The 26,483-nt window shown below is 42.9% G+C and overlaps 1 protein-coding gene across 2 annotated transcripts in view; it reads left to right on the top strand.

Annotated features, from left to right (window-relative positions):
- Positions 1–23,992, top strand: part of ELP2 (elongator acetyltransferase complex subunit 2) — a 231,655-nt gene extending 207,663 nt beyond the window's left edge. For both annotated transcript variants that reach the window (XM_048839455.2, XM_048839454.2), the window contains exons 17-22: positions 5,681–5,753; positions 6,703–6,895; positions 15,869–15,990; positions 16,533–16,675; positions 16,980–17,093; positions 23,692–23,992. In XM_048839455.2, coding sequence (XP_048695412.2) covers positions 5,681–5,753; positions 6,703–6,895; positions 15,869–15,990; positions 16,533–16,675; positions 16,980–17,093; positions 23,692–23,848 — 802 coding nt within the window. In that variant the 3' untranslated portion in view covers positions 23,849–23,992. The remainder of the gene's footprint in view (positions 1–5,680; positions 5,754–6,702; positions 6,896–15,868; positions 15,991–16,532; positions 16,676–16,979; positions 17,094–23,691) is intronic.
- The last annotated feature ends 2,491 nt before the right edge of the window (positions 23,993–26,483 follow it).

Here is a 26,483-nt window from a genome sequence, read left to right as displayed (position 1 = left end):
AATTATATTACATTTTAGGGGTGGGGTTGTGGGTGGCTTATTTAATCTAATTGATTTCCATCTTTTTTAAGAGAATCTTTTTTGATAAATAGGCAGTGGGATGTAAAGTATTCTTGGGTTTCAATTTTATTGCACAGCATTAATCTTAAAAGCAACATGAAATCACATAATGTAGATTGCATGTGGCCGTAGCAGCTAGAAAACCGTGTTAGGTAGGAACTGGTTTGCTAAAAATAGCTTGCTTGGCATCTGCATTTCTGTGCTAAATATTCAAGCTTTAACTCCATCAGCAGAATTTGAAAAAAAATAACGTTGAATTTTCATAAATATTTAATTGATTAGATAATGTTTCTATAAAAAAATCAGCTGAAGTGTTTGCATAACCTAACTGCCATGTAAAGTATGTGACAAATTCTGAGAGATGATATAATTTAAAATTTACACTAATCTTTTTGGAAAATCGCAATATAGAATTAGTATGCAGCAGGTTTGTGTAAATACTGTGTGTTTGAACCATTGCACCCTGGAGCACTATTGCGATTGACACCAAAATGTTTTCAGAAATGTGTATATGGATATCCTATATCATATTTGAAAGTTCTTGATTGCTTACTTCAGCAGTACGTGAATTAATTTCATCAGAGTGATTACTGCAAACTTCGAAAGTTACACAATTTTACCTGTGCACAAAAGTTTTGCTTATTACGCAATGCCAGGGCAAAATGAGTTGTGTGCATATTCTGTTGAAAATGTAGCTCCTTATTCTTCCTTTAATTCAGTGAGCTGTGAATATAGTCCACTGTTTGTTTCCTCCTCATACAGTGAGGTTTGGGAGAGGTTTTTTCTTTACACCAAGCAGGAATCAAATTGTGGAAAAATAAGGTCTGGGTAATCTTTACACTTCCAAGCTCTTTCCACAAACTAAGGCCAACTATAAGAGGGTTGCCCACTCACCACTAGTGCGTCTTCTTACATCTTGGTTGGGGAATATAAATCTCACTGCATTGGGTGCCTGCTCATTGCTTGCTCTGCGATAGTCTTTCTTCTGGTAACTTGGCCCTCTGGCCAGGTCACCAGTTAGCCCCTACCCCTTTCGTGGTTACAGAGTTCAACAAACAAGTCCAACAAATAATTCCTAGACCTTGTGTTGCGTCAGCCACAGATGCTTGCTCCAGTCCTGTGCCTTCGAGATATGTGTACCGTTTAGTGCCTGGGATACTGACTGTAGACTTTCTCTCCCTGCAGTTGGTATATTGCTTATTTTATCTTTGCCTAGGTATATAGTTTTGCTTATATCAATAGCTTTCTGTAGTGCCTGCATATTATAAAAACTTTTATTCAATATAGTAGCATCATGATTTCCCCAACTACATTATAGATCTTCAATTAATTCTTTTAATCTGGTGGCAAACTGCACTTCGATTTTCATCATTACTCACTCTTCAAAGTCTCTTCTAAAACTTCTGCTTTCTCATTATAAGAACTTCTAACTATGTTGTCAGTTCCAATAAAACCTGGGATGTAACTTCTCTTATTCTGAATTCCATTCATTCATTCTGATTTTCTGGTATATTTCTGATGCTTTGATATCTTTATTTAACCTTTCACAATACTTCCTCCAACTTTCTTTGATTTTGTTACAGTGCTTTGTGGCATTGCCTTACTTCTTTTATACTTCATTAAATCTTCACTATTCATTGTAAATTTTTGCTTTCTTATAAGCTTTATTCTTTAACTGACATTTCACACTCCTCATTCCACCATGGAAGTGAGTTTTTAGTTTTGGGGTATTTTAACATCTTAGGTATGGCTACAGTAGCTGCTGCTATTATCCTTTTTATTACGTTGTCATTGAAATTCTTTGTGTCAACACTCACACAGTGATCATTCACAAATTCAGTATATTTTTACTTGTGAATAGCTCCCAGTTAGCTGTCTGAAAATTCTAGATGGGTAATTTTCCATTACCTCAGCCTTACTTTGTCCTTGAAAAGTAAAGGGAAATGATCATTCCCCATTTCTCCTTCCATATCTATTTCACAGTTGCATTTGCTTGCAATAACTGATGTTGTTGTTCCCAGGTCTAAGTAAGAAAACCTACCATCTGGTGCATTAAATCTAGTTGGTGTGCCATCAGTTAAAACCTGTAGATAGTTTTTGTCTATTAAATCTTTCTAGGCCTGTGCCATTACGATCAGTTGTCCTACTTCCCATAACTTATTATGACTATTTAGATCACCTCAAGTAATACATGGTCTTTTAGCATTCTTCACTGTTTCTTGTGATTCTGAGCTTTCTAATTTCCCCACGCTGGTTATAAATATTATAAATCCTTAAAGAAATATTTCTCTTCTGCACTGGTATCTCAACAGCATTATATTCAAGACTTATTCCTATGTAGTTTAATCTTTCCCTAATGAAAGTACAAACACCTCCTCCTGTACCTAGTTTTGAATTTTGCCTAAAGGCAATATACCCTGGAATTTTAATAAGTTTTTCAATCAACCATTTTTCCTGGATATAGTATCTAGTTTAGTTCTTATTTCTACAGGCTGGAGACTGACTGGCTAAGTGGCAGTTCTGCAGAAAAAGACCTGGGGATTACAGTGGACGAGAAGCTGGATATGAGTCAATAATGTGCTCTTGGTGCCAAGAAGGCTAATGGCATATTGGGCTGCATTAGTAGGAGCATTGCCAGTAGATCGAGGGACATGATTATTCCCCTCTATTCAGCACTGGTGAGGCCACATCTGGAGTACTGCGTCCAGTTTTGGTCCCCCCCTCCCCCCCACACACAGAAGAGTTGTGGACAAATTGGAGAGAGTCCAGTGGAGGGCAACGAAAATGATCAGGGGGCTAGGACACATGACTTACGTGGAGAGGCTGAGGGAACTTTGCTTATTTAGTCTGAAGAAGAGAAGAGTGAGGGGGGATTTGATGGCAGCCTTCAACTACCTGAAGGGGGTTTCCAAAGAGGATGGAGCTAGGCTGTTTTCAGTGGTGGCAGATCACAGAACAAGGAGCAATAGTCTCAATTTGCAGTGCGGGAGGTCTAGTTTGGATATTAGGAAAAACTATTTCACTAGGAGGATGGCGAAACACTGGAATGGGTTACCTAGGGAGGTGGTGGAATTTCCATCCTTAGTTTTTAAGGCCCAGCTTGACAAAGCTCTGGCTGGGATGATTTAGTTGGGGTTAGTCCTGTTTTGAGCAGGGGGTGGGACTAGATGACCTCCTGAGGTCTCTTCCAACCCTAATCTTCTATGATTCAGTGTTACACTCGGTTCAAATTTACAGGATTTTATTTACAACCATGACAATTAGACACTTGCTTTAAAACAAAGCTTAGATTGTGGAGCACAAAACGGCATCTTGAAGAGATGCAAGAATGCCATACTTGAGTACATTCACCCTCATCTCCCACCATTCTCAACTGAATCCCTCCAGCTAAGAGTCTGTAGAGCAGGATTTCCCTAGCTTTTCAAAACCAAGAACTGCACCAACAACTTCCCAGAGAGTTAGTGGCTGCACCTGCTTGCCATATACATTTGCCAACTTAATCATGCCTTATGAGCATTTTAAAAAATCTTTAAAGTCAGGTAGTGACATTATTTTATAAGAAATGCCATTGAAAGAGCCCAGTGCTCAAAATTTGGACAGTTTTAGGAAAACAATCACTCATTTGCCAGGAAAAGTGCTAAAATATAATAATTGTTTTTCTACAGAGGAGAAGAATGCAAAACACGTTATTAAACATCTAAGTGTCCAGAATAACAGGAGATTTAGGGATATCTCATATTTGCATGGAACACAATCGTATTAATGTTAGAAAGACAAGGATCACATTTTGGGGCTGTTCATGCTACACTGTATATGCCCTTTCTATAGAAGAAAAAAGTTCCCAGCTTTTTTCTCTTTTTAATTTTTATTTTTATCAAATGAGGCTTCATCTTTAACAAACATTTTGTTGACCATCTGAATTTTGCTTTGAGGACAACAGCTGCTGCTAATTAGGCAGCTTATGCTTACATTCTCACTGGGGCCGCTTATCACTAGTATAATACAAATAATAAAAAATATCCTTTAGAAAGAAAGGATTTGAATAATATGTGTGCTAACAAGATTATCAGTAATAAAGAAATGTAGATGAGAGCAGAACCCTGGGAACAAAGAATGTAGCCCATCCATAACAGAATGCAGGAAGACACTATCTTGTGAAGCAGTGGCTCGTAAAAGAACATGGGAGTCATGAACATGAGCTCCCAGTGCAACCCTGTGGTCAAAAGTGCTAACATAATGCTTGTATGTATAAACCAGGGAATATCGAGAAAGAGTGGAGAGGATATTTTACTTCTGTAGTTTGTACTGGTGTGACTGTCCACAATTCAAGAATGCTGAAAAACTGAGCAGGGGAGTTACTTCGGTGGGAGGAGCATTTCAGTGTCTACACATCCACTGTTTTGTCGATAAAAGTGTGTAGTGTAGAAAGGCCTTATACTAAGTTCTTTTGAGTTCTATTTTGTCCTTAAATTGGGATCTCATCCTCTCTTTCTGGGGGAAAAACAGTGCTTTGCTCTTCAACCAGCTGAGAACAATTGCACAGACAACAAGGTCTTCGATAAAGCAACAGCTGCTGGATTGAGGATCCTATTCTTTGTGAAATGATTCAGCCAGCTCAAGAACATGGGGGTGGTAGTCTCTCTAATCCAGCATCATTCTTGTTGTTGTTTTGTACAGGAAGGTTTTCAGCATGGCATTGATTACTTTCATGAAGAAAAAAACCTTCATAAAAGTGCCCTTTCGTGAAAGTGAAGTTCCAAGACAATCAGCTTAACAAAGATCCTGTTCTTCTCATTGCAGCTCCCTTCCAAAATCTTAAAAAACCAACCAACCCACCCCCCATATCTGGGAAATTTAATACATAACGCCACTATGTGGTGTGTCACTTCAGGTTAGTCTGTACATAACACACCTAACACAAAAAAGACTAACTTAAGGCATCCAGTAGTGTGTATCCTCTAGTCTTCTACCCAGAATCTCACTCACCCTTTGCTACTAGCACAACAGTGATACACCTCAGACAATACACTACATTGTGGCTGTGCTTCAGAGTGGATGCTAACCTTCAAGCACCCTGTTCCCTAGACGTGAGTGAATGTGATTTTCTAGAACTGTGCAAAAAAGGTACTGGGGAAAGACTGGCTGATTTGTGTTGATGTGCATATATTGTGTTGGGGGAGTTCATGTATTATATAATTGTGTACCTCCCCACCCCTGAAAAAAAAAACCCATGTGTCATTTGTCATTTTTAGCTTGTAAACCCTTTGGGTAAGGGACTTCGTCTTTATATGTTTGTACGGCACGTAGCACAATGGGGCCCTGTTTCTGATTGGGTCCTCCAACCGCTATTTTAATATAGATATTTAACAATAGTAAACTAAATGGCAAACGCGTTTTTATTCTGTTCGTGAAGGGTTTGAATTCCCTTTTAAATACTGCTTCCTTTATTGATTTGATCTAGAGGTCTGTAACAAAATGCAGAAGATTACATACTCATATTGTTGTTTTTGAGATTGCTTCATAATTTGTACATCAGTGGTGTTTTTTAAAAAAACCTATATAAATCTTGAAACGTATCACCAAGATTGTGTAATCTGTATAATTTTATTTTCCATTTCAGATATGGACATGGCTATGAAATATTTTGTGTTGCTTGTAACAATTCAAAAACTATAATTGCCTCAGCATGTAAGGTAAGAAAAGAGAGATTTTAGCACCATTTATTGAAAAGGGTTATATGCTATCAGATTGACAGGGATTGTGGTCTAAAAGTTGGATCACAGGATTGGGAGAAAGAAAAGGAGTACTTGTGGCACCTTAGAGACTAACCAATTTATTTGAGCATGAGCTTTCGTGAGCTACAGCTCACTTCATCGGATGCATACCGTGGAAACTGCAGCAGACTTTATATACACACAGAGAATATGAAACAATACCTCCTCTCACCCCACTGTAATAGCTTATTACCAGCAGGACAGTGGGGTGGGAGGAGGTATTGTTTCATATTCTCTGTGTGTATATAAAGTCTGCTCTAGTTTCCACGGTATGCATCCGATGAAGTGAGCTGTAGCTCACGAAAGCTCATGCTCAAATAAATTGGTTAGTCTCTAAGGTGCCACAAGTACTCCTTTTCTTTTTGCGAATACAGACTAACACGGCTGTTACTCTGAAACCTGTCATTATGAAAGGATTGGGAGACAGATTCTAAATTGTGGTCTACGTTCTGCTACTTGACTCCCAGTGACTTGGGGCAAGCCACTTAACTTTTCTGTACCGCAGTTTGTCATTCCATAAAATGGGTATATTTGGCCTTACGGACATGTGCAAATGAATGTACAAAAATTAGTAATAATAAATGATTTGTGGTATTTTTGGTGTTGAACAAATTAAGAAGAAAGTGAATTGTCAGAATTCATACATACACTGTTTTCATCTTCCAGGGTTTAGTAGAAAGTTTAAGCGGGAAACATCCTTACTATCATAGTAACGTGAGTGAAAATAAAACTTGGAACTACCTAGAGGAAAATTCAGTCTAACTCAGTTGCAAGCATTTAAAAAATCATGCTAATATTTTAGGGTGGTGTCGTTTTGTTTTTTGTTTCCTTTCCTTCATTTTCAGTGGTTTTGTCCCTGTACTTACAGGCCTCTAAAAAAGAACACGCAGCAATTATTTTGTGGAGCACCACTTCTTGGAATCAGCTGCAAAGCTTGTCTTTTCACAATCTGACTGTTACTCAGATGGCATTTTCTCCTGATGACAAATTCTTATTAGCAGTTTCCAGAGATAGGAATTGGTCACTGTGGAAAAATCAAGATAACAAACCATTGCAATCAGGTAAGCTACATGGCATTGGTGTATCCATTCAAAAAGAGGTGTTGAAACTAGTAAACAAGTTTAGCTTTTAAAACAATTTTAACAATAAATTAATAAGGTTCTGTTATATCTCACTGTGACATCTTGTTATACTTTTATTTTTTCACTCTTTAGGAAACAGAGAATTGTTCACATGGTTCTTTTTAAATACTGTACATTTATTGTTGTATGGAGCAGTCACAAAGTAGATTAAAATGTAGAAAGCTAGCCATAAACATATCAGTAAAATAAATACACTGGACCCTTGCTAGAACGCGGGATTTGGGATCCATGCGCGTATCGTGGAAAAATAACCATGCATTGTGTTTGGATCAGAACAAGCCTGAGGCTCCTTCATTGATTACGAGCGCAGGGGGGTAACAACTCTAGGTAGCTGCCTCCTGCTGCAAAGCACACACAGCTTTTTAAAGCTTAAAACCACAGACAAATTACACATACTTCCGTATTAATTACCTTATTTGGAATACATTGCAAAATTAACACTGGTCAAAAGCAAAAAGAAGCGTCTCCCGCACTAGGCCCTTCCTGTTATTCCCTGTCTGTTCTTTTGCAGTCAGTGACCTTTCTAACACAATTGTTGCAGTTATATATTTCATGAGCTTGACTATTGCAAATTTGTTCTGTCTGGGGACTTTTCCATCCTGCCCCTTGGTGTCCCTTATGCACAGAAAACCATTGTTGTTTTGGGGACTTTCCACTGTGACTTCTCCTACCCCTTGACACACACAAGCAAGCAGAATCTCATTTTACGGCCTGCAGGCAATCTTGACCAAAGTCAGGGCCTTGACCTGAGTTTTATGTCCTGTTAATTTTCCCTCACAGTTCCCCCCCTATGAGGCCTCACTTTATTCTGTCATACCTCCATGGACATTAATTTATTAATTTCCTCTCTCTCTCCCTCATGTACTACCTGCATTTCCTCATAAACATTCATTGCTGACTCTTGCCTCCTGTTATCCTAGAGTTTATTGACAATCATTAGTGCCACTTGTTCCTTTACATTGAGCTTAAAAGGTCTACGACCAGACAGGCAATGATAAACACATCTACTACAACAGCAATAACATAACCCCATACCGAACAGAAATAAAAACAACAAAATTTCTATGGCAATAAAACGATGGGGTTGAGATTGCTGAATAGTCTTAGTCACAAAACACAAAGCATCATACTTAGTACATTAGGTAGACTCCCTATAGGCTGTATGAAAGGCATTCTTTTCAACTTGATATATATTTTGGAGAATGTGAATCTGTCCCTGTAGGTTGGAAATTTTCTGAACCTCTGGTAGAATTGAAAGCAAATTTTGGAATTGGTCAGGCACTAGGGTAGTCCAGTTAAAGGGTATTTGGAATCTAAGGGCTAATTGTAGAATTTTATCCGCAGGCCAATGAATGATATGATTGCCTGCAGCCATGGTGAGGTTAAAATGTACATCATTCAAGGTAGTGTTCTTAACATGCATACAGCTATTATTAGCTTGGAAAAGTAGATGTCCTGTCAGGGTAGTCCCATGTTCCATACCCTCCCAACAAATGTTGTCATGAACAGTGACAACCTCTCCTGGTTTGAGTTTACGTACACATTGAAGTTGAGGGGGTTCTAACGGCCAGAGTGTCCATTGGCTTCCAATCCCTATCCAAATGACGGGCGTTATTCCAGGAGCACTGACTACAGATCGGTTGGGCATACCAGGTAGTTCAAGTTCCCAAATGTCTCGGTGAATTATCCAATCCCACATGCATCCTCCCCACGGACCCAGCAGGATTCTGTAGGTGGGAGTCCATACCCCTCTCACCGGCCCGTATGCTAGAAGGAGCGCTGCGAACATCTGCATTTCCACCCAGAGAATCTGCAAGCATGTCTCCCTGGCCACGGATCAGATGGTACTCCCGAGGTGGCTGTAAGGGCAGAGGGCCATGCCTGATGTTCAAGATCCCTCCGAATGGCCGTGAGCCGGTCATTCAGGAAATCCTGAACCTCTGAACAAGCCTGATCCCACTGCAATGCCTTTCCAGCCCCAGCAATACTAAGCACCATATCTGTTACAAGCTTCTGGGTCATTACACTGAGGGTGGAAATAATACCTAATTCACCTACTCCTGCTTGTGTCTGGGTCAATTGTGCTCCAGTAATAAGGCCTGTGGCTTTTTCTAAGTGTCCCAGTTTTTTCCTCATGTTCTTGACTCTTGTGGATACTCAGATTGCCGCTACGCTATTTGCACCATCCCATAAGTGTCCAGCCAAGTCCCTTTTCTTTCCAGGGGAAACCCAGGCCCTTTGCTGTGCTAACCTGATGGCAGCCCCTTTACAGCAATTTGGATATGTAGAGGTAATTTAAAAACTGGATAAGGGCAATGTGAATTTAATGGTCCCTAATGTGGCATTAATTACAGTCCGTCAGTGTCCCAACGCACCTCTTCCTCGTGAAGTATTAGACCACATCTGTTGGCTCGACACCTTCACAAAAAGGTTGAGAGGCATCAGCGCCAATGGCATAAGAAGGGGCATATTACAATACGGGACAGGTTAAATTATCCGTTACTGGGATAATTTTAGTACAGGCAAAATTTCCGGTGCCAGAACAAACTTTTTGGGTATACGTTTGATTATTTACTAGTGAGGCTACTGATTGGTCAAGATCTAGAAAAATATTACTTTCCCGTCCCCACCCTAAGTTTGTTAAGAAGGAGAGGCTGAGGAATATTAAAAGTTTTATCTTCAGGTAGTTTTGGCTAGCTTCTGCAAGCTATTCTTCAAGATTTCGTAGTCTTAATTCACTTAGCTGTCCGGCAATGAGGCAGCAAGGGAGAGGTTACTAGCACAATCACCTTGCTTGGTGGGAGGCTTTATGATGTCCTCAGGTGGAGAGGTTGTGCCTTCAAAGGCACGGTGGGTCTGTCAGCAGACAAAGGAGAGGTTACCGGCTTTTCACCTTGTCCTTCACTCCTGCTGTCCAGAAGGAGCAACAATGCCAGAAGGAAAGATAGACTGATCATCAGTCGGAGAGCCATTACAGTGAGAAACATGGGCAGGTAGTCGATTCTCGGCACTTCACAGCGGTGTTGATAATTAACAGGACTTGATAAGGGTCTTTCAGCATGGGGCTAGGATGGTTCCTCGCTGATGGATCTCTGTGAAGATCCAGTCTCCTGGTTTCAGTGGGTGGCAGGGCTGCTGTATATAAAAAGACCTAACACATTTCGTTAGTGTCTGACAATAATTAAGCATTGTGTTACTCATTAAATGACTGTCCGTCTGAGCCAGGGCCAGTGGGGCGCAGCCAGTAGTCGCATTGGGCACCCTGTTAGAATTTTATGAGGGCTGAGTCCAGTCTTTCGATTGGGAGTGGCCCTCATATTCATTAATGCTAATGGGAGAGCATTTGGCCACTTTAAATTTGTTTTAGCACAGAACTTGGTCAGTTTTATTTTTAAAAATCTCATTTTGACGTTTTACTGTCCCGGCAGACTGCAGGTGGTGGGGGCAGTGGAGATTGTGTTGGATCTGTAAAGCTGCACATAACTTCTTATAATTTGTCCAATAACATTAGGTACACTCTTATTGTTGCTACTCACAGGTATGGCAAATCGTGGTACAAAGTTTTACAACAGTTTTGGCATCTTCCTTTTTACAGGGAAATACATTACTAAAACTAACACATACTTACAATTACAACATTTAAACATTTGAATCAAGCTGAACATTTACAAAAGATGCCCAGGAAGGGGGGATGTGCTGCCTGCCTAACCTTGACAGCTTTACCAACACTATGTTGCTGGCAGATTACACACTGTTGGCAGTACTGCTTAAAATATTCCTTTCTTTAGAAATACCCTTGCTGTTTGCAGGCAAAACTGAGGAATTACTCCCATATTTTTCTGTATTTATTTTATAGGCAGGTCAGGTTTCAGTGGCTTCTATCTTTATTATTTAGGTGATTTGCATTAACACAGACATTCTTGGCTTGCTTTTGGATTCAAAGGTATCAGCCCGTTAGAGACTTTGTCTCAAAAGGACACAATTAACTTCTAACTTTTAACTTCTGCTTTTAAACACACATTGATTTGAAAAGGAAAACACAGCCCAGTTTGGCTTTCCTTTGGCAAAGTGACTGTTGATTATACAGAGCCACCTTAAGACTTAGTGTGGGGCACTGTCTACAGCTTTTATCTGCTATTTGTTACCAAAACAGATTTAAAATCTTTTCCATTTTTCTGGCTTTGACTGCCCTGCTGCAGCCACAACTTTGGTCTTTATTTAAAAACATTTTAAATCTTGTAAAGCATTAAGTCACCTTAAGGATTAAATGCTAAATACCAAAATTAAATAACACTAGTTTCTTTTGTTTGGCAAAAGTATTTTTCTGTTTTACAATTTTAAAACAACACCAATTCATCTTAAACTTATAAAAGAAAGATTGTACACACCAGGAGTGTTTTTTAGCAAATTTGACTACCTTGTTCATAGTTAAATGATTTCACTTAACCTTTTGCCTGGATTATTTACAGAAATTCCTCCAGAGAAATGTGCCCTTTCGCCAAAGGAATGGCTGCAAAGAAACCAAGAATTTTCTTTTCATAATACCTTCTTTTAACGTTTGTACAAAATTTCACTGCTTAATTTCCTCCAGTAACTACAGAGCTAACCTCTCTCTTTCTTTCTTTTAACTTCCTCTACTGCATTTGCCTGCTTGTCTGGGCCCGATTCTTTTGTTGTTGCATTATTTCTTTCCATGGGCACAGGCATTGTTTCACTACCAATTTAGCCAAGAGGGTTGGCTTTTTGACTAAGCCTCCTTTTATTTATTTATACACACCTATTTACATACACACACATTTATTCCCCATATCTAGATGCATCTTATTTAACAATAACCTTAATCCTTTTATGTCCAGACTTAATACAACCTTTTCCTTATTTGAGGCGGTAACAACCCCTCAGCCCTGGTGCTTTGTAGGAAAGGAAAGTAGCAGGGCTAGGAACAACGGGAAAGGTAGGGAGCACAGCAGTATTAACAGCACAGTAAAATGAGGGAGTTACATTCACTGACAGTAGGAATAATGACTCCTTGCTGAATGCAGGAGGCAAGTACATTCCTCATTGGAATCTTCTGGTCTGGAAAGAAAGTCACAGTGTGCAGCTTTCTATACACTCCAGTGTTCTGAAAGATGCGTGCATGATGCACCTTCCCTGACTGTGCTGCATTGATGTCAGTGAAACGGCCCTGGTGATTCACTAGCACCTGCAAGACCATGGAGAAGTAGCCCTTTCGGTTGATGTACTCTGTTGAAAGTTGGTTGGGGGGCCAAAATTTGGATGTGTTCCATCTAGCGCACTGCTGCAGTTAGGGAATCCCATTGCCTCAAAGCCATCAGTTATTTCCTGCGCATTACCGAGAGTTACAGTCCTTCATAGCAGGAGGTGATTAATGACCCTGCACACTTGCATCACCGCCACCCCCAAGGTGGACTTTCTCATTCAAAACTGATTTGCGACTGACCAGTTGCAGTCTGGAGTTGCCATCTTCCACACAACAATTGCCACTTGCTTTTCCACAGTGAGGGCAGCTCTCATTCTGGTGTCCTTGTGCCGCAGTGCTGGCGTGAGCTCCACACACTGTTCCAGGAGGGTGGATTTGTGCATCCAAAAGTTCTGCAGCCACTGCTCGTCATCCCATACATGCATCACGATGTAATCCCACCATTCAGAGCTTGTTTCCTGAGCCCAGTACCAATGCTCTACAGTGGCAGCAGCAATCTTGAATTATTTGTTTCCATGGCAGCCGATTCACTCTCTTTGTTTTGCAGCTCATGAAATAACTGGTGGTGTTCATAACGCTCATCACCAGACTGGTCAATAGCTCAAGATCCATACTGTCAGGCAGAGATGGCAGGTGCACAGTTTATAAGGACTGCTGAAAAATGGCATGAAATGAAGTAGGAAGCTCAAGGAATGATGGGATGGAAAGAACTGCATCATAAGACAGCGAGCACGTCCCCGTGATGCACCACAATCCATTCCCAGAGGTCCAGCGGCAGAGGGTGACAAGTTGCACAGTGGGATGGCAAAGTTTCCGACAGCCAGGGGAGAAACAAGGAGGCTCTGCCAAGGAACCTTCAGCAGAGGATTGCCGAATACATGCAGGAAAGTTTCCTAGAGATCTCTGTGGAGGATTCCCAAGACATCCCTATGTACTTTAACAAACTTTTCCACCATGGCCCCACTGCATATATGGACAGGCTCTATTGTTAATTTCTGCCCCTTATCCCTTCTCTACCATATAATAAAGTACATGACAGCTCAATCTCCTCTCGCTGTGTAGTATCAAAGCAAAATGAGCACTTATCAGAACTCCCCTCTCCTACATCCTGCATGCCAGAGCCAGAGTGCAGGGACTGGCTAGACGCCTCCAGAGTGGAAAAGAGGTCCTGACTCACCACACCACTGGACAACCCTGCTGGGCGCTCCACATCGTCCTCCAGCTCCACTTCCTCGTCCACCGCTTCGTCATCGGGGTTGAGTCTGCTGGCTGGTGCCTCTAGTTCCCCTGAAGTATCCGCAGGCACTTGGAGGAGGAGGAGGAGGTGGGATCGCTGTCGAGGATGGCGTGCAGCTCCTTCTAGAAGCAGCATGTTTTCGGCGCCACACTAGAGCAACGGTTGGCCTCCCTGGCCTTCTGGTACGCCTGCCTCAGCTCCTTGATCTTAGTACAGCACTGCTGCCTGTCCCTCTTGTGCCCCTTCTCCTGCATGCCACCAGCAATCAACCGTCAGTATCAAAGTTCCGATGGCTAGAGCAAAGCTGCGACTGCACAGCCTCCTCTCCCCATAGACTCCGTAGATCCAACAGCTCTGGTGTGCTCCACGCAGGAGCGTGTCTACTGCGAAAAGCTGGCATGGTCAGCTGGGAAGATGCTGTATGAACTGTGCACGCCGAGCAAACAGGAAGAGAAATTTCAAATTTCCTGGGCCTTTAGATGTGGGAGGGGCACATACCGATGTATCTTCAGAGCAGCAGAGTTCAAACTGCTGACCAGAGTGGTCATGATGGGCATTGGGAGACACCTCCTGGAGGTCAGTTAGGGCAACACAATCATGCACATTGTCTATACTGATGCTGCGTCACTCTAACGGGGTCGCAAAAAGCTCTAGCACTTGTTGAGGTGGGTTTTTTTATGTTGGCTTAGCAAGGGAGTTACAGCAGCAGGAGGAGCATTTTAGTGTGTGTATCTCCACTGTTTTGCAGACAAAAGTAGACTTAAGTCGACAAAACTATATAGTGTAGACAAGGCCTAAAGCAGCACTATTATGTTAAAAATCACGTTTAAAAACAAACTTTCTTACCTGATAGTACATTAGATTATTAACACTTAAATTTCCATTGGTTTTGTCAGATATGAAAATTGGCTGTGTTGATTCTTCTAAATAAATTAAATATCCCCAGATTTTGATGTTTGATGTTATCTCCCATAAATAATCTGCTAAAAGGAAACTCCAGTGGTTCTTGGACTGGTTGTTTTTTTTGTTCATTATTTGTTGTTGTTTTTGGGGGGGTGAGGTTTTTTAAAACATTTCAGAGAGATTTGTGGGGATTACAAAAATGTAAATGCAAGTTGCAAATAAATTAAAGAAATAAGTAAAAAATTCAACATTTTGTGGCTGTGGAAGGCTCTGAGCTTATTCCACAGAGACTGCCATTTTCCTGTGAAACAGGCAGGAAGCTCTGTTAAATGAGATCGAGTCTTTTCCACTGATTTCAGTCAGAAAAGCAGTCAACTTTGAATGTTGTTTTCAGTTAAGTTTCAGCATCTATTTTAAAGTTTTGTGTGAAAGGAAGGAAAAATGTTTTGGTGGTTTACTTTGTAGATGAGGTTAAGATATGAATGAGAAGAAAATCTGCTGTACTTCTCACTTTCCCAAGATTTTTTGCTCATTAACTTCTGAAAGGATGTGTTATTGATGTTTAAGTATGCCAGTCCAATCTATCGCTAATCTTGCTAGCTTGTTTACAGTACTCCTCTCACTGGAGAAACTTCTTTTGTTAGTTTGTGTTACTTTAATAAAGCAGTAGGAATAAGATTGGCACATTTAGTTTAAACTCCAAATAGCACACACTGTTCCAAGTTAAGGATCATGAGTACTCTGTGGGAGGTGGACGGAAGAGATTCTCTTTTCATGTACAAATCCAGAACCCATCTGTCTACAAAGTACACATCACCAAGTCAGTTTAAAGTAAAATTACATTTACTGCCATCCCAAGAAATTTAAAAGCTTATTAAAATTTAATATTACTGCTTTTTCCATTGCAGTTAATGAGTGCTTTTCTGTTGTTAAAATAAAAAATTGTTACTCAAGACTGCATGATTCTGAAAATTTGCAATATCACTGGAGTCTTTTGTAGTAAAGAATGAAGAACTGTTATTGGGTCAGTGACTTCTGCACACATCATGATAAAATGAAAGTTACATTGGTAATACTTTTCAAAGTCACTAAAATGTACTTATTAAGATACTATCAAAAATAAACAGAATATCATAGAATTAGGCCAAATAGAATATGAAAGAGTATTCTTATAGACATGGATACGTTTTCAGAGTGAGAGAAATGCATGCAGAAGATAAAATTGTTTTTGCTATCATCTGGCATTACAGCTAACAGTATTATATTGTAATTAGGCTGACTAGTTATATTTATATTGGTCGCTGTTCATATATAATAAATATGACAGGCATATGGCTTGATCCGTCCTGCAAAGTGCTAACTACCCCAGTTTCCACTAAAGACACGCGGAGCTGATGGTGGGATTGTACAGGATTATTTCTGTAGCCTTGGTCCCCTCCCTGTACTGCTTTCAAAGCAAAATAAGAACAGGTATTTTTTTTTCAAAAGATAATTACAAGAATTTTTCTTCTGTTTACTTGCTTTATTCCAGATCCTGTTTTCAGCCTCTTTGCATACACTGACAAAAACACAGCTGTGCATAGCCGGATCATTTGGTCTTGTGATTGGACCCCAGACAGCAAATATTTCATTACCGGAAGTCGGGACAAAAAGGTAACTAATACAAAAGGAACTAACAAAAAGAACAGTATAAAGTAAGCATTGATTTGAAATAAATGTTTTTGGATTTAGCAACTGTATCATATGTACGAATAGCGACATGGAAGTCATTGGGGCTACTTGGATGCATAAAGCTAAGCACGTCTGTAAGCATGTGCAAGATTATAGCCAGTGATTTTGCTTCTTTTTTATTGTGTATAGCAACAAAAGGAGAACATGCTGCATGTTATTTTGTGTATGTGTTTTTTAATCAAGGATTCTGTAACTTGATTCATTCAGCTCTTACAAGTAGACTTCTATTTACCAGATATTGTTGCCAATATATTTAATAATACCACTCAAAACTCTGTTTTTTAAGAAAGATTTGAATTCCTATAAACAGAAACTGTTGTTTATTTCAGGGGAAAAAAGGAGTTTTGGTCTATCTACCTCCACGGCACAATACAAAATTACTGCTATTCCTGACGTGTTCTTAGTTCCTAAGCACAGGTACATAAAAGATCAAAGGGAACAGTTGCTGCTTTTATTTCTAATAGGTCATTATCTGGGGTGACTGTGGCTCAGCTGGAGCCACTGAAAGCAATGGGCTAGGTGCAATCGAGCCTTGTTCTTCAATACTGGATGTTGGGGATTCTGTCACTGCAGTCAGCATCAGCCATGTGCTTGCTCCTGATGAAAGGTATTGTTACCTCGGCATTCTAGAATTCATTTTTGGTGGGTTTTTTCTTTTTACTTGAAAGTGATATTTGTTTTCCACTTTAGTCAGTGCAAGCCTTTTCTAGGTCTGTTACTTGCTCTCTTCTTGGTTTTTTTAACATTACCTTTTTGTTTTCATTTGCATGTTCTTTTGATGATGATAAAATATTGATTTGAAGAGCAGGTTTCAACAGAAAATGTGTGTGACTTGGGCAGTGGTTGTCTTTTTTTGAAGATTGTTGATTCATCCTTTTTAGAAATAACATAGTTTTGTTCCTTCTCAACAGCTACATCGTCGCAGTAGGGTTAGAGTGCGGGAAGATGAACCTGTACACATGGAAGCAGAGTGAGCAGAGATCAGCGTTGACTGATTGGACCAAATGTGTCGAGACTGACAACAGGTATCTTTTTTGGGTCAAGGGGCTCATGAGCAGTTCTCCAGACCGATCCTGTCGTCCAGGTCATGTGCAAGGAAAGAGCTTCCTTTTGAGATCTGGGCAGTATGGGAATTCGGAATTAAACTTATTCAGACACACCATGAAAACAGCAAAAAAAAAAAAAAAAAAAAAAAAAAAGGTATCAAAAGCTCTGAAAGTTTTTTCAGAAAAAGACAATGTGCAACCGCTGTAACCCCAAGAAACCCTCCAGTAAACCCTGGGAAAAACCAGCATCAGCCTTCCTGATATTTCCAAAAGAGAGAGAAGCTTTTAAAAAAAAAAATTATTTCAGGCTGCCATTAGATATCAGAGAAAGACAAAAAAAGGCATAAACCCAGTTTTTAAGAAATCCTTTGATGTGACCTTTAAGGGTAAAATAGGATTGAAGCTTTTAAAAATGTTTTTAAAAAATCACTGTTAAAATGTGGCGAGGAGTAGGAAGTGAGAGAAGGCATGGTGATTCTACTGATCTATCACATCAACTATGGGATCCCAGCTCTGTATTCATTGGGTGTTGGTGCAGGGCTATAGCCGTGCCAGAAAGGCCCCATAGAATCTTAGAATATTAGGGTTGGAAGGGACCTCAGGAGGTCATCTAGCCCAACCCCCTGCTCAAAGCAGGACCAATCCCCAACTAAATCATCCCAACCAGGGCTTTGTCAAGCCTGACCTTAAAAACGACTAAGGAAGGAGATTCCACCACCTCCCTAGGTAACGCATTCCAATGTTTCACCACCCTCCTAGTGAAAAAGTTTTTCCTAATATCCAACCTAAACCTCCCTCACTGCAACTTGAGACCATTACTCCTCGTTCTGTCATCTGCTACCACTGAGAACAGTCTAGATCCATCCTCTTTGGAACCTCCTTTTAGGTAGTTGAAAGCAGCTATCAAATCCCCCCTCATTCTTGTCTTCATCAGACTAAACAATCCCAGTTCCCTCAGCCTCTCCTCAGAAGTCATGTGTTCCAGTCCCCTAATCATTTTTGTTGCTCTCCGCTGGGCATTTTCCAATTTTTCCACATCCTTCTTGTAGTGTGGGGCCCAACACTGGACACAGTACTCCAGATGAGGCCTCAACAATGTCAAATAGAGGGAAATGATCACGTCCCTCGATCTGCTGGCAATGCCCCTACTTATACATCCCAAAATGCCATTGGCCTTCTTGGCAACAGCGGCACACTGTTGACTCATATCCAGCTTCTCGTCCACTGTAACCCCTAGGTCCTTTTCTGCAGAACTACTGCCTAGCCATTCGGTCCCTAGTCTGTAGCGGAGCATGGGATTCTTCCGTCCTAAGTGCAGGACTCTGCACTTGTCCTTGTTGAACCACATCAGATTTCTTTTGGCCCAATCCTCTAATTTGTTTAGGTCCTTCTGTATCCTATCCCTACCCTCCAGCGTATCTGCCTCTCCTCCCAGTTTAGTGTCATCTGCAAACTTGCTGAGGGTGCAATCCACACCATCCTCCAGATCATTAAGGAAGATATTGAACAAAACCGGCCCGAGGACCGACCCATCGGGCACTCCGCTTGATACCGGCTGTCAAATAGACATGGAGCCATTGATCACTACCCGTTGAGCCCGACAATCTAGCCAATTTTCTACCCACCTTATAGTCCATTCATCCAGCCCATACTACTTTAACTTACTGGCAAGAATACTGTGGGAGATTGTGTCAAAAGCTTTGCTAAAGTCAAGGAACAACACGTCCACTGCTTTCCCTTCATCCACAGAGCCAGTTATCTCATCATAGAAGGCAATTAGATTAGTCAGGCATGACTTGCCCTTGGTGAATCCATGCTGACTGTTCCTGATCACTTTCCTCTCCTCTAAGTGCTTCAGAATTGATTCCTTGAAGACCTGCTCCATGATTTTTCCAGGGACTGAGGTGAGGCTGACTGGCCTGTAGTTTCCAGGATCCTCCTTCTTCCCTTTTTAAAAGATGGGTACTACATTAGCTTTTTTCCATTCGTCAGGGACCTCCCCCAATCGCCATGAGTTTTCAAAGATAATGGCCAATGGCTCTGCAATCACATCCACCATCTCCTTTAGCACTCTCGGATGCAGCGCATCCGGCCCCATGGACTTATGCTTGTCCAGCTTTTCTAAATAGTCCCAAAGCACTTCTTTCTCCACAGAGGGCTGGTCGCCTCCTCCCCATGCTGTGCTGCCCAGTGCAGCAGTCTGGGAGCTGACCTTGTTCGTGAAGACAGAGGCAATAAAAGCATTGAGTACATTAGCTTTTTCCACATCCTCTGTCACTAGGTTGCCTCCCTCATTCAGTAAGGGGCCCACGCTTTTCTTGACTTTCTTCTTGTTGCTCACATACCTGAAGAAACCCTTCTTGCTACTCTTAACATCTCTTGCTAGCTGCAACTCCAGGTGTGATTTGGCCTTCCTGATTTCACTTCTGCATGCCCAAGTAATATTTTTATACTCTTCCCTGGTCATTTGTCAAATCTTCCACTTCTTGTAAGCTTCTTTTTTGTGTTTAAGATCAGCAAGGATTTCACTGTTTCGCCTGCCATATTTACTATTCTTTCTACACATCAGGATGGTTTGTCCCTGTAACCTCAATAAGGATTCTTTAAAATACAGCCAGCTCTCCTGGACTCCTTTCCCCCTCACGTTATTCTCTCAGGGGATCCTGCCATCAGTTCCTTGAGGTTGTCAAAGTCTGCTTTTCTGAAGTCCACGGTCCGTATTCTGCTGCTCTCCTTTCTTCCCTGTGTCAGGATCCTGAACTCGACCATCTCATGGTCACTGCCTCCCAGGTTCCCATCCACTTTAGCTTCCCCTACTAATTCTTCCCGGTTTGTGAGCAGCAGGTCAAGAAGAGCTCTGCCCCTAGTTTGTTCCTCCAGCACTTGCACCAGGAAATTGTCCCCTACACTTTCCAAAAACTTCCTGGATTGTCTGTGCACCGCTGTATTGCTCTCCCAGCAGATATCAGGGTGATTGAAGTCTCCCATAAGAACCAGGGCCTGCGATCTAGTAACTTCCGTTAGTTACTGGAAGAAAGCCTCATCCACCTCATCCCCCTGATCCGGTGGTCTATAGCAGACTCCCACCACGACATCACCCTTGTTGCTCGCGCTTCTAAACTTAATCCGGAGACACTCAGGTTTTTCTGCAGTTTCATACCGGAGCTCTGAGCAGTCATACTGCTCTCTTACATACAATGCAACTCCCCCACCTTTTCTCTCCTGCCTGTCCTTCCTGAACAGTTTATATCCATCCATGACAGTACTCCAGTCGTGTGAGTATCCCACCAAGTCTCTGTTATTCCAATCACATCATAATTCCTTGACTGTGCCAGGACTTCCAGTTCTCCCTGCTTGTTTCCCAGTCTTCTTGCATTTGTGTATAGGCACTTGAGATAACTTGCTGTTTGTCCTGCTTTTTTAGTATGAGGCAGGAGCCCTCCCCTTTTGTGCTCTCCTGCTCGTGCTTCCTCCCGGTATCCCACATCCCCACTTACCTCAGGGCTTTGGTCTCCTTCCCCCCGGTGAATCTAGTTTAAAGCCCTCCTCACTAGGTTAGCCAGCCTGCTTGCGAAGATGCTCTTGCCTCTCTTCGTTAGGTGGAGCCCGTCTCTGCCTAGCACTCCTCCTTCTTGGAACACCATCCCATGGTCAAAGAATCCACAGCCTTCTCTCCGACACCACCTGTGTAGCCATTCGTTGACTTCCACGATTCGACGGTCTCTACCCAGGCCTTTTCCTTCCACGGGGAGGATGGACGAGAACACCACTTGTGCCTCAAACTCCTTTATCCTTCTTCCCAGAGCCACGTAGTCCGCAGTGATCTGCTCAAGGTCATTCTTGGCAGTATCATTGGTGCCCACGTAGAGAAGCAGGAAGGGGTAGCGATCCAAGGGCTTGATGAGTCTCAGCAGTCTCTCCATCACATCGTGAATCCTAGCTCCTGGCAAGCAGCAGACTTCTCGGTTTTGCCGGTCGGGGCGGCAGATAAATGACTCAGTCCCCCTGAGGAGAGAATCCCCAAGCACCACCGCCTGCCTCCTCCTCTTAGGAGCGGTGGTCGTGGAACCCCCAACCCTAGGACAGTGCATCCCATGCCTTCCAATCGGCAGAGTCTCCTTCTGTTCCCTTCCCTCAGATGTATCATCTAGTCCACTCTCCGCATTAGTACCTGTGGAGAGAACATGAAAATGGTTGCTTACCTGTATCTGCGCTGCTGGTACATGGATGCTCCCCTTTGTTCTTCTGGAGGTCACATGCTGCCAAATTTCTTCACCATCCTCCTGTCCCCGCTGCGCAGCCTGCTCTGAATCTTCAGAACATGTGCCCGTAGAAGCATATCCTGACGTCTGTCCAGGAAATCTTCAGTTCTCCTATGCAACGCAGGGTCGATACTTGTTTCTCCAGACCTTGAACCTTCTCTTCCAATATGGAGACCAGCTTGCATTTTGTACAGACAAAGTCGTTTCTGTCCTGTGGAAAAAAAACAAACATGGCACATCCAGTGCAGGTCACAACAGCTGAACGTTCACCATCCATATTACCTTCCTTCTGTGAGCTTCCACAGGAGTTGTAGTAACTACTCAGAGAAGCCAGCAAGATGTAAGCCTCAGTGGGCTCTCCCCAGGCAAACTCCCTCTGTTAGTCTCTCTGCTGTTCGCCGCTCAGCTGGTTCGCAGCTGACTGGCTTTTTATAACAGTCAGGCCCACTCAAGGCTCACCTGAAACAAAGCACTCCCAATTCACACTTTTCAAACAACCAATCAAGCACACGGTCAAACTGTCCCCACAACAGACACTCAAATACTCACCAACACAGCTTCCCTAATGCAGCCCTTAGCGTACCTCCTCTCAGACAGATCCCAGGCAAACTCCCTCTTTTAGCCTCTCTGCTGTTTGCTGCTCAGCTGGTTCACATATCCTCAGTCAGGATATGACTTTCTAATAGTTGTTCCCAAGTCATAGTCATACTTTAACACCAATTCTTCAGTTCGTTTCATTTGGCCTAAATAACTTTAGTTTAAATTCAACCTCCTAATCATCACTGTTGCTCAGAAAGCATTGTAGATAGAACAAGCAGTTTTATATAGTACCTTCCATACAGAAAGCAAACCTAAAAGGATTAGAACATAAGCTATACATGCTGGTACTGCAGTGACTTGGAGGGCACATATAAGAATCATTGTAACGCTGGTCAGGAACATTTCATTGAACCAAAACGTTTCACAGAGACATCCGTTTTCACAAAATGTTCAGAGAGATTCTGTAACTGGGTGGGTAGAGGATTGGCCTGGGATGTCGGAGACCCAGGTTAAAGCACCCTGCTCTGCCTGATTTGGAGTGATCTGGGATAAAAAACTGCTGTGAATCTGGCAAAGCAGGGACTTGAACCTAGATCTTCCACAGCCCAGACCAGGGGTAGGCAAGCTATGGCAGGCATGCCAAAGGCGGCACGCAAGCTGATTTTCAGTGGCACTCACACTGCCCGGGTCCTGGCCACCGGTCCAGGGGACACTGCATTTTAATTTTAAATGAAGCTTCTTAAAGATTTTAAAAACCTTGTTTACTTTACATACACCAATAGTTTAGTTATATATTATAGATGTATAGAAAGAGACCTTCTAAAAATGTTAAAATGTATTACTGGCATGCAAAACCTTAAATTAGAGTGAATAAATGAAAACTCAGCACACCACTTCTGAAAGGTTGCCGACCCCTCGACCCAAACTGATATCCTGACCACCTGGCTGGAGAGAGACACATCAGTTTTGTGTGAAAATGTTTCAAAAGGTTTGGTTTCCATTCCAATATGGAATGGAAAATTTTGATACCACAAAAGTGGCAGTGAAAACATCCTCCTGCCAGCTCTAAGTCATTATGCTCCTAAGCACTAGCTTATGCATTGCATCTTGTTTTAAGAAGTAAGAAGAAAATTACTCAATATACTGGGATTATACCCTACTCTTTATCTTGGCTGCCTGGACGTGATCATCAGTCAGAAACCTTAGACTGATATCTTCGGTAAATGACAGCAGTATTTTAGAGAATATTACAGTAAGGGAAGCTACAGTGTTTCTCTGATTTTGTAACTAAAAATTATAGATGAACTCCAACCAGAGCAGTGCACTAGAATCACCCTCCACCACCACCATACATTGAGGAAATTGGGATTCACATGTGGATCTGCAGCTGAACATTGTGACTTTGGCTCATGTATACTTAGTCAGTTTGAAAGACGCATCAAACACTGTTTCTAGCATTTAGTCAGCAGTGTCATTTCTGAGCAAGTGAGATGCTTAATCTGAAACTAATGTGGTAAAACTTGAAATTGATAGCAGTTTTAATTATTGACAAGTGAGAGGATAAAATGTCATTAGTGTTGTTAATAACCCTAGAAATTCTGGAGTGTTTAATACCTGCAGGTCGTGACAAGTCAATATTTCTCAGCTGGTAGCACTGAAAGGGAGTGCACTAATTAGATAAAATGATGATGTTTAGCTGAGAAGTCCAGCTGAGTTTGACATTTTGAAGTTGGTGTATGCATTCTTTTTTTCAATATCTTCTGTCTTTGTTGCAGCCAAAGTCACACTCTTGCTGTCAAACGGCTATGCTGGAGAAACCGGGTGGGCAGAGCTGGACATAACGACCAAGACAACAGTGAATGGTTGCAGCTTGCAAGTTGTGGAGCTGATCACTGTGTAAAGATACTAAATGTTAACAGGTGTGCTCTTTAGCTAAGGCAGCAGACCCAGCTGAGCCAAATGAATCTGTATTTCAGTTTGTTTAACCTTTTGATTTTTAAACTCCATTTTCTGTTGTGAAAACAGGAATGTCTGACAAGTGTATTGATCTAATTTATTAAAGTATCTTGAATAATAGCACCTTGTAGTGTCTTGAAGTGTTAAATAATTATCTTATCCAGCAGTATTAGGAAGTTTCAAATACATTGGGTGTTCCAGCTAGTAAATATTTTGGAGAATGTGTGAAATAGATGGGGGGGGTTCCACTTTGTATAGAAATGGTGGCAAAGAGACAATGTTTCTCCACTCTGCATGGAGCTGGATAAGCAGAGAAAATGGTACCTCTATCATGCAGTTGAGAGGGAAGGAACTGTTTGTGTTTGGGCTTCAAAATGAAGTATCAAAATATTTCAAACTTATTACAGTAACTCCTCACTTATAGTTATGTTCCTGAAAAATGCTACTTTAAGCAAAACGATGTTAAGTGAATCCAATTTCCCCATAAGAATTAGTGTAAATAGTGGGGGTTAGGTTCCAGGGAAATAAATAAATATATATATACACACACACACAGAGTATAAGTTCTAAAGAATTGAATACTGTACACAGCAATGACAATTGTGGAGCTTGGTTGAGGTGGTGGAGTCAGAGGGTGGAAGAGGGTGGGATATTTCCCAGGGAATGCCTTGCTTCTAAATGATTAACACTCGGCTGAGCCCTCGAGGGTTAACATGTTAGTGTAGCCTCACACTCTACAAGGCATAGGCTCCAACTTCCCTCTTTCTCATGGATGCTCGACCTGCCCTCTGTCCCCACCCCCACTCCACCCCTTCCATGAGGCCAAGCCCCCGCCCACCCCTTCCCCAACTCTGCCCCCTCCCTGCCAATATTAAAACTCCTTCCCCAAATCCCCGCCCCAGCCCCACCTCTTCCCCACCTCGTCCCCTGAGTGTGCCGCGTTCCCGCTTCTCTCCCGGAGCATGCTAATGCTGCCAAACAGCTGTTTGGTGGTGGCCAGGCGGGAAATGCTGGGAGGTAGGTGGAGGAGCGGTGACGTGGCGTGCTCAGGGGCGGGGGAAGCGGGGGAGATGGGGCAGGGGGGAAGGGGAGCTTGGCTGTCTGTGGGTGCAGACAGCCAAGCTGGAAAGCAGCCAAGCAGCTTTTTTAGAAAAGCTGGATGTGCACAAGTCCATGGGGCCAGATGCACTGCATCCGAGAGTGCTAAAGGAATTGGCGGATGTGATTGCAGAGCCATTGGCCACTAATTTTTCCCCCTGGGTGCTCCAGCCCTAGCACACACGGAGTCAGCGCCTATGCTACAAGGCAGCACAAATGGAGGGAGGAAACCCAATAAACGCATGGCAGTGGCTGCAAACATTCCCTGCAGAAACTGAACGTGATGATGAACCCATGCTATCCCACTGGCGCGCAGCATTCCCTCCACTTTCCAAAGTGCTGGGGTGTGTGTGTGTGTGTGAGAGAGAGAGATGCGCATTGCCCCTTTAAGTATGCTGACCCCACTCTAAGTACACTGCCTTTTTAAGTAGATCAAAAAGATGAGACAGCAGATGCTGCCAGCAAGATCCCTCCATCCTGAGCCCTGTTGTGTCCCCACCCCTGCTCTGTGGAGAGGGGTAGAGGAACAGGGGGGAGACACCCTGCAATCAGCACCCTTCTTCTCCCCTCCCCCCTGCACAGCAAGTAGGAGCCTCCCAGAAGCAGCACACGGCAGTGGGGGGAGGGACACCTGAACTGCCGGGCAATTGCTGGGCGGCTGGTGCACAGGGAACGCTGTGGGGAAGCTGATAGGGGGGCTGCCGGCCCACCCTGGTTCCAAGCCCCCACCAGCTGGCTCCAACGGGCTGCTCTTCCTGCAAGCAGTGGACAAAGCAGGTGGCTGCCAAACAATGTTATGAGGGAGTGTGGTGGGGCAAGTGCCCCACCCCCCCTGTGAGAGGGGTCAAAGACAGGCCAGAGAGGCTGCACAAAGTGGCAGCCAATCAGGGAGGGCCTGTTAGAGAGCCAATCAGGGTCGGGCAAGAGGTGGCCAGTCAGGGCTGGGCTCAGCCCTATATAAAGGCTGCCCATGAGCGGAGCGGTCAGTCTCCTGACCAAGGAGACCAGCACCTGGACGTGCAGTGCTGGGCAGACTCAGGGGAGCATAGAAGAGCTCCAGCCAGTTACCTGCCAGGCTGCGGGCTCTGACCAGAAGGGCCAAGAGGGTGCAAAGGGGTCAGAGGGGAAGTGACCCAGGGAGAGCGGACAGATGACAGGAGAGAAGGAGGGTAGGGAGGCTGTCGCTAGAGGGTCACTGGTTTGGAACCCAGAGTAGTGGGTGGGCCTGGGTCGTCCCCCCCCTTATCTTCCACCTGGCCGCGGGAAGTGGCCATAATGGACTGCACCAGACCCCTGAGGGAAGGGGTTAGACTTTGGGGTGTGGTTGGCCACTGCAGCACGGGTAAACCAGGAGACTGTTGTTAAATCCCCCCGGAAGGGGGTGAGCATGGACTAAGGGTCACCGCTGGAGGGCAGTGTCCTGAAGAGGACGCCGCCGAGCGGGGAGCAACATGGGTCCAGAGACCAACGGAGGGCAAGAAATGGATGGGACACCACCGGCAGAGGGCGCTCC

Source organism: Caretta caretta, chromosome 2 (genome assembly GCF_965140235.1).
Source record: "Caretta caretta isolate rCarCar2 chromosome 2, rCarCar1.hap1, whole genome shotgun sequence".
NCBI classification, from domain to species: domain Eukaryota; kingdom Metazoa; phylum Chordata; order Testudines; family Cheloniidae; genus Caretta; species Caretta caretta.
This window is presented reverse-complemented; position numbering and strand designations above follow the sequence as displayed.